A 9,149-nucleotide genomic window follows, 5' to 3' on the forward strand; every position below is an offset into this window, starting at 1 on the left:
GACCTAAACCCATTGATGGCCTTCCCCTATTTGGATCTACATGAAATCAAGTTCCCTGTGAAAGTCTACCTGGGAAGATGGTATATCTGGTGTCAAAACATATTTATACCCCATTTCAATTACCTAGAACTGTTGTCCTATCTTATTTTGCAAGGATTACTACACTCCCTTTGTGCATGTTTTAACACATCTATATTTCACTACATATTAATGTGACTTTGAAATTACGAACCCCTTCCTGTTGAATTGAAATGTATCGCATTTTTATTTGACACAATGGAGATATGGTGTGAAGTATTATTTCTGCCTTGCAGGTGATGGTTTACACTTCTCATACCTACCATAAAACTGTAACACAAACTAAATACTCCATAAACGTATATAACAGAAACATCACTTTTAACAACTGTTTGTCTTACAAACCTATTTATGTACTTCATACAAAACATATGCCTCAACTCCTCCAATTTACAATTCAGTCAAGATCCAGGGGCTGGCGGCATTCTACAAGTCCTCCGATTATGGCCCAGTTGTTTGCACCTGCTGCATTTGATTTTTACCTTTCCATTATGTTTTGACTCGATCCTTGCCTTCTTTCGCCTACCAGGCTGCACAAGGCTACGGGGACATAGCACTATAATGTTGTTGACACCCCTAGGCCAAAATTCTTTGCTTCGACAGGGGTAAATACGATCAATGTATATCGTTTTCCAATTATGTGAATGAAAGTAATGCTCACAATATGGGAGTGTATCCATGTTCCGGTGAATTATGACGGCATTTGCATGTGAGCAAGGCAATCCTGAAATTCGAAACTCCCCACAGTTAAAATATTTCCTCTCCAAATCAACAATGTATGAAGCACCCCATGTCTCTACTTCCATTTCGGATTGAGAGTAGGGGTGGACTTTATATCGTCTAGCTTTCTCCCTCCTTGATTGCATTTCTTTGGTAGCATGAGGTGTCAATGCTACATACCATTTCGACGCTTCCTCCTTACGGTTACAGAACCATTGAGCTACCTTTCTTCTGGTATTATCAATTAACCTGTTTATCGGAAGTTCACGCGTCTCCTTGAACAAAGCATTTAAACTCTCTACACAATTGGTGGTTAGCATTGTGTACCTTCTCCCACTAAAGTGTGCATTAGCCCATCTTTTAGGGTCAATGTTCTGAAGCCACTTATGAGCATTTGGATGTTTTTCAAGCATGGACTGCATTATGAGATCATATTGTAGTGTTGTGTTTGCTCGAGCAACTGCCCAAAACAACCCTAAACCTGACCTACTGCCAGTATCTGTTACCATATTGCAAGACATGTGGTGGCAACAAAAAGCATGATGGGCAGTAGGGTAGACTTTCCTAACTGCTGCTATAATGCCACGATGTCTATCTGATACTATACTCATTGACTCTGGATCAACATTAAAGAATCTCTTCGTATGATCCAGAAACCACTCCCATGCAGACCCACATTCAACTTCAGCGATTCCAAAGGCTACTGGGAGGATATTGTCATTAGCATCTATTGATGTAGCCATCAACAACACACTCGGATATTTGCCTCTTAGGTGTGTGGCATCAATTCCAATTAATTTACGCAGATAAGACCTGAATACTCTCCTACAAGCTCCAAAACCCCAAAAACATCGTTGGAACTGATTATCCCCATTCCTGTGTAGTGCAACATAGGTTTCAGGATCCCTTACTCTTAACTCACACAGATATAGTGGAAGGTCTCTATATGCTTGATCATAATCTCCAACAATTTTCTTCATCGCTTTCTCTCGAGCTATGTAAGCTTTTCTGTAGGATATGGTCACTCCGAACCTGGCTTTTATATCTGCTATAATCATACTTGGCTTGTATTGTTCATTAGCAAGAAATTGCTCTTCAACAAAAGAAGCTACAAAGGATGAAGAGCATGCTTGATGATCAGCACTTTCCCTAATGGTGCCACATTGGTGTTCCTTTATATATTTCGTAACAATGAACTCGACATCCCCCCTGGCAACTACTCTCCACTTACACGGTTGATTGAAGCAGACAGCTTTTACTTTATTTTTCCTAGTGTCAACTGGGTTATATCTCATATGTTTAACCATGGCATGCTTCACAAGTTGATTCTTGAACTCTTGTCGAGACTGAAATATCTGTCCTACAAAAAATTCATGCTGATCTGTTGCCTCTTCAATTGGCCTTTGGAGCAATTGAGAATTTAGAATATATGGATCATCAACTATTGGGAACTCCTCCTCTAAGTCACTATACTGCTCTTGAGATATTTCATATTGTTCAATCTGCATATCATCAGCAAAGAATTCTTGTACATCTGTATTGCATTGCATTTCCTCTCCATTTCGGTTATAATACCCTTCCTCCTCACTCCAACTAGGCTCATAGTAATCAACAAGTGTTGCACACGGGTTCAGAACCTCATCTTCTTGAATACTAGCTTCTTCATTTAGATCAAATGTGAAATTACTGCTTGTATTTCTATTTGTGTTATGCACACAACTATACTGTGAAGATGATGGAATATTTGTTCTGGATACTTCTCCTACATTATCTGCATGTCCAATGCTAGAAGTTGCATCAAGAGTATTCCATATCTCAGATAGAATTTCGTCAGTTATATGATCATCCGTGATAAATAAATTACAAACTATTTTAGTAAATTTGCAACTACATAATCTTTTTCTGTAATTAAATTGTAATTTTGCTCAAACTAGGAAGGGTATGATGTAAAAGCAAAGTTTTAACCACATAACACATTATCGATATCAGGCCCAAGGTGAGCCTGATATCATAGATATCAGGCCACTTTTGAAGCAGATACTTCTTGTAAACTAGGACCACCACTGACTAAACCCTAAACCATAAATAAATAATTTTTAGCCAAACTTAACTATCTACGTCAAAAACTAACATGAATTAAATCGATTAAGTCTTCTATTACATCATAATTCAGGTGTTATTGAATATTATTCCCCACACAACCAAAATTAACCATAAAACCACTTTTTGCTGCCACCCTTCACACACAAATGGTGTACTTTTTATTTACCTTCACTACCCTATTTTACAGTAAAAAAATCCATACATACATGTCTAAATCTTTAAATATGTGCTTCTACTAATTTCCCTCTTGCAAGATGTTTGTCCTTCTCGGCTGACCTTCTTAACTTAATTTGTCCTTGGTCTCCTCTAGTAACTCTTACGCAATTATGCCATAAACCTAACTGGTCTATTGCAATCGCCAACCACCACGAGCAGTAATGGCAAGCGCAGGGTTCATATTTTTTTTTTTCTTTCAAGTTTATAACACCACACAGGGGGATGAAAGGAGAGAGACTATGAGAAGACATGTATCCGAACCACAAATTATTTTTTTATTCTACTTTCGGTTTGGATGCTTGGAAAAATGTGTTTGAAAAAGGCGGTTGCCAGATTAGCCAGAGGGGTAATCTAGGAATTAATTTTGGTAAACTCCGCCTTTTGGTAAATATAAAACCGTGATGTACTTTTTAGTAAATACATTAACTATAGTACGTCTTTTGATAAATTACCGTAAGACAATCATATAAATGTCCGGTTTATATTTTTCTCTCAATTGACAATGCGGGACCAAGAGTAAAGTTCTTTTATACTTTTAAGATGCTCACACAATCCAACACTCCCAAGGAGACTAGATCGATATATATCATTTAAAGTACAGTTTCTTATTTGGTAATTTTCTTTTCCTTTAATTCCGTTGATGTTAATGTTTTTTTTTTATCTAGGTATTTAGGTCTTCAGTCCAATTAGTTCAAGAGATGGATGACTCGATTATAATCGGCCATCAAATAAATTTGAAAAGTATAAATGAATCTGGATATAACATCTATCAGTGATTCAAACTCCACGTACGTTGGGAGGCATTAAAAAATAACTTAGAGGTTCAAACCCCGTTGGCCGGTTGATGCTAACGTCATACTTTACGTCATGTCACATTCATTTCAATAGACCTTTCAATGTTGTTAGTTGCCTTAAAAAAATACTAGAAAATTCCTGCTTATAATTAAATAGTAGAGTCAAATTTTATGGTGTTTAAATTTAGTTGATAAAGTAAATAAATAGTCGAGCTCCATCTAAAATGAACTAACCTTTTGAAACTCTTCCCTAATGAGTTATTTAAATTTATTTATTTAATTAATTTTATATGTACTGAACTAATAAAAATAAGATCTTATCAAATTGAATACCAAATTCATACACTTCAATTCATTTCCGGCCCTAGAAAGAAAACCTTGAATGTATCAATCGCTCACAAAGATCGACGTATCATTAATGTTGAAGCCCAAATACTCGAACATTTATTTCCTGGTGCATTATTTCAAATCTTTGGAAACACCTGAAGGGAAGAGTTTACATGGCTTTATTATTTACGGATTAATTGGAAATGCTTCCTAGCCTAAGAACAACAAGAGATCCTTATGTTTGCTAAATGAAATGGATCAAAACGAAGCACGAAAACAAATGAAAGGCCAAATTGAAGCAGAGAGATCAGGAATAAAAAAACAGGGCTATTCCTCACTCCAACGACGCGACGATGGCCTGAGCGATGCTCGCTAATTTGGCGCAGTCACTGCCCGCAGCCCCCGGCACCTCTCCCTTGTTGTCGCCACCGGCGAACGTGGCCTCGCACTTCTTCGCGGCGGACTTGGCGGCCCCGAGCTGCTGCACCGCCTTCTTGTACACGCGGGCGGCGATGTTGTCCACCGCGTTGCGCAAGTGGTCGACGTCGTCGGCGTACGCGTCCAGGCATTTGTCGAAGCTGTTCTTGTCGGCGGAGTCGACTTCCAGCTCCATGAGCTCCTCGATCTCGGCCTCGGCGCTGGTGGCGTGGGCGATGGCGGTCCGCGTGGCGACCAAGGCGAGGTCGTGGAGGTCGCCGGAGCTCGACTTCTTGAGGGATTTGACGCAGAAGTCGTAGCCGACGGCGGGGTGCTTGTCGGCGACGAGCTTGCAGGCGTCCTTGACGTTGGTGGGGCTGGCGCAGGTCGGCGGATGGCTGGTGGTGGATACGCAGTGCATGGAGAGGAAGAGGGCGAGGGAGAGGAAGAAGAGAAAGCACCGCATGTTGGCGAGTACGTAGTTAACTGAATACGAGAGCGTGTGATCGATCAATGGATGATGAGGGAGATGGAGGGCCTCCTCCAATTTATAGGGCGAGATGAGATCGACCCCTCGATGAGTTTCGCGTTGAGTGACGGAGGATCCTCTCGTCGCCGTCAATTTCGGGTCTTCGGAACCGCAGCTGCATGCACGTGGAACAGATTTGGATGGCCAAGCAAATTGAAACCGTGCAACAATTTGGGATACGAATTGTATAAAATAAAAACTACTCACTCTCTAATTAAATCTTTAACAAGGCACTTGACGTAAGTTTTATCCCTATATTATTTAATACCCAGTAAGTACTGTGATAAACGAGCCAATTGGAGGAAACTCGGTCGATTATCATTTGTTCATTCCGGGTGGGTCGCACAGCCAACCGACCTTTTGTGGAGAGCCGACGGACGGCCGCCCGGCCGCGATGACTAAACCGCGCTAGATGCCAGTGAATTTAATTTTATTTTTTTAAAAAAATTAATTAGAAGATATTTTATTTTATTTTTAATTTTATAAGATATTATTTTAAACACGGTCCATAAAATGGAATTTGTATAAATGATTTCGAAGGACTATTTTCACAGCAGACTTTGTTGGAGAATCATGTCCTCCGGTCAACTTCACCGGCAAACAAGCAAAGATTACATCTCTGAAGAGAGTTGCGCCGAGTGCTCCGTTTCCGGTGAAGTCGCTCCTGGACAGGACGTACTCTGTCCGAGATGCAGGGAGATGTTTAAGCTGCTGGAGAAGGCGAATTGAAGGCAGTCGTCAACCGGGCCGGAGCTCTTTCTCTACTAGAAACAGAAGAGACGAGAAGAAACAATTTAGGCAAACAGAACAGGCTTATGTCTCGCAAAATCAACGTTCCTGCTGCAATCCTTGCTCCGTACAGGTAATCACGTACAGATTTTTGATCGATCAAGTCCATTGGTTTTGATGCCTTCTCAAATTTGCACTTGCCCAGGCTCTTGATCTTGTTCCGGATAATTGTTTTGGGGCTTTATCATGCATGGAGAATCAAGAACAGGAACGAAGACGCGATGTGGCTATGGGGAATCTCCGTCGTCTGCGAGATCTGGTTCAGCTGCTCATGGCTTCTGGAGCAGCTCCCCAAGCTTAACCCGGTGAAACGCGTCGCCGAGCTCGGGGTCCTTCAAGACGAGTTCGAAGCTCCATTTACTCAGACTCCAAACTCAGAGCTGCCGGCCATCGACGTCTTCATCACGGCTGCCGACCCCGACAAAGAATCTCCTCTGGTCACGGCGAACACCGCGCTTTCCGTCCTCGCCGCTGACTACCCTGTTGAGAAGCTGACTTGCTATATTTCCGATGACGCCGGTTCTCTCCAGACGTTCGAGGCCATGGCGGAGGTCAGTAGCTTCGCTGCCTTGTGGGTGCCTTTCTGCCGGAAACACGACGTCGAGCCGCGAGGCCCCGAGAGCTACTTCAACCTGAAGAAAGATCCTTACTGGAACAAGATCCGCCCTGACTTCGTCAAGGACAGGAGGAAGATGAAGAGGGAGTACGATGAGTTCAAGGTCCGCATAAATGCTCTGCGAGAAGCCGTCCGCAGGCGATCCTATGCGTATAATGCTCTTGAAGAGAGAAAGGTGTTGCCCTAGGCTCCTCCACCGGCGACGTGGATGGCTGATGGCTGCCATTGGCCGGCGACTTGGATCAACCCGTTGCCTGGCCATCGCTACGACGACCATCCACCGGTCGTTCAAGTGATGCTCAACTCTCCGAGCAATGAGTCTACTATACTGACGGGAAACAAGGAAGACGGTAGGTCGGTGTCATCCATGGACCTCACCGGAGTCAATATGAGACTACCGTTGCTGGTTTACATTGCCCGTGAGAAGCGCCCTGGATTCGAAGACCACAAGAAAGCCGGTGCCTTGAATGCTCTGGCGCGCGCCTCCGCTATTATCTCCAACGGCCCTTTCCTCCTCAACCTGGACTACGACAACTACGTCCACCACTCTCGTGCCTTCCGAGAGGGCATTTGCTACATGTTGGACGGCAGTGAGCGCGTCTGCTTCGTCCAATACCCGCTGCGACTCGACGGCGTCGATCCCTCCGACCTCTACGCCAACCACAACAATGCCTTGTTCGATGCCAACATGCGAGCGCTCGACGGCATCCAAGGCCCTTTCAATTTGGGCTCACGCTGCCTTTTCCGGCGCATGGCGGTCTATGGCTTCGACCCACCGGAGGCGTCGCTGCAGCGCACGCAGCAACTCAACGCCTCCGATGATGGGCCGAGTGATCAAAAGATCCCCTCCACATATTCCAAGAGATTTGGGAACTCGACGTCGTTAATCGACTCCATCCCTGTTGCCGAGTTCCAAACCCGACCTGTGTACGACCGGCCGCAGGAGACCGTCGCAGACCCTCGTGGCCCCGTTACTCTGCCGTCGGTTGCCGAGGCGTTGAGTGTGATCAGTTGTAGCTACGAGGACAAGACACAGTGGGGCGAGCACGTCGGGTGGATTTACGGCTCCGCAAAGGAGGACGTCGCCACCGGCTACCGCATGCACAACCAGGGTTGGCGCTCCGTTTACTGCGCGCCCACCGAGCGCGACTTCTTCCGCAGTGCCGCGGCACCCATCAATCTCGCAGACCGGCTGAACCAGATACTCCGGCGAGCGACGGGCTCCGTGGAGATGTTCTTCTCCCACCGGAACCCTCTGCTCGTCTCCCCCAATATGAGGGCCCTGCAGCGGCTCGCCTACCTCAACCACTCAGCAAACCCCTTCACCTCTGTCTTCCTCACGGTTTACTGCTTCCTCCCAGCGTTCTGCCTCTTGTCGGGGAAGTTCATCGTGCAATCTATTTCCGCGACCTTCCTCGCCTACGTCCTCGTCCTCACCGTCACGCTCTGCATCCTCACCCTGCTCGAGATCAAGTGGTCGGACACGCAATTCGTGGACTGGTGGCGCAATGAGCAGATGCGGGTGATCGGGGGAACAAGTGCTCACCTCGGAGCGCTGCTCCAGGGACCGCTGAGGGTCCTCACCGGGATCGAGCCCTCGCCGACTGCCAAGAAGTCGTCCGCCTCCGCCGACGACGAGGAGTTTGCCCATCTGTACGCGGTGCGGTGGACGTGGCTGATGGTTCCTCCGATCACCATCATGGCGCTGAACCTGATCGCCGTCGCAATCGGCGTCAGCCGAACTATCCAAAGCTCCTCGTCTGAGTGGAGCGAGTTCTTGGGCGGTTTGTTCTTTAGCTTTTGGGTGATGATTCATCTGCATCCGTTTGCCAAGGGGCTGATGGGGAGGAGAGGGAAGACGCCCACCGTCGTCTTCGTTTGGTCGGGTCTTGTAGCCATCACGATTTCACTTCTGTGGGTGACTCTTAAGTCTCCTTCAGGAGCACAGGAGATTGGCGGCTCCATCACCTTCCCTTGATGCCTTGATCGCAGGATCATGCAATTCCACTCCATAGCCCTCTGCAATCAATATTGTTTCAGTTTTCGCGCATATGGTAGGCATGTCATGTCAATCTATATTTCCCATATCCGATCCTACGAGGCTGATGGTACGGGTGATTTTTTTATCCGATTAACTAATTAAGGTGGCTTTTGGATAGATGGTTAAAATAACGAGTTTGATAATTTGGTGAATTGAGAATAAAATCTATCTATCTAGTTATATAAGTTTGATTGATTTTTATAAATCTGTAAATTATTTTTAAATTATTATTTTTAAATTTACACTTCAAACACTATCTTTTAGTATCATTCTATTTTCTCATTTTCAAATATATCAACCAAACACCCCCTAAGTAGTTGTATATGAGAATTTTTTAAATCCTACCATTCAACCTAAATATTAAGTAAATTATTTTTAATATTTTATTTTTATTTTGTTGGGACTGCATGTAAAGTTGTGATTGTGATTAGGAATTTTTCTCTGCTTTACCCGACTTTGAGAAAATTTACATGCAGCCCCTATTATTAAACAAATCTTTTCATGCAGTCCCCATCCATA

General features: G+C 44.5%; 1 protein-coding gene and 1 pseudogene across 1 annotated transcript; one reads left to right on the forward strand and one right to left on the reverse strand.

Annotated features, from left to right (window-relative positions):
• Window positions 1-4,572: 4,572 nt before the first annotated feature.
• On the reverse strand, window positions 4,573-5,121 carry LOC122010520 (putative invertase inhibitor). Its single transcript, XM_042567053.1, has one exon. The coding sequence runs from the start codon at window positions 5,119-5,121 to the stop codon at window positions 4,573-4,575; it is 549 nt and encodes a 182-aa protein (XP_042422987.1).
• Window positions 5,122-5,757: 636 nt separating this feature from the next.
• LOC122010521 lies at window positions 5,758-8,712 on the forward strand (annotated as a pseudogene).
• The last annotated feature ends 437 nt before the right edge of the window (window positions 8,713-9,149 follow it).

Source organism: Zingiber officinale, chromosome 8A (genome assembly GCF_018446385.1).
Source record: "Zingiber officinale cultivar Zhangliang chromosome 8A, Zo_v1.1, whole genome shotgun sequence".
Taxonomy (NCBI): domain Eukaryota; kingdom Viridiplantae; phylum Streptophyta; class Magnoliopsida; order Zingiberales; family Zingiberaceae; genus Zingiber; species Zingiber officinale.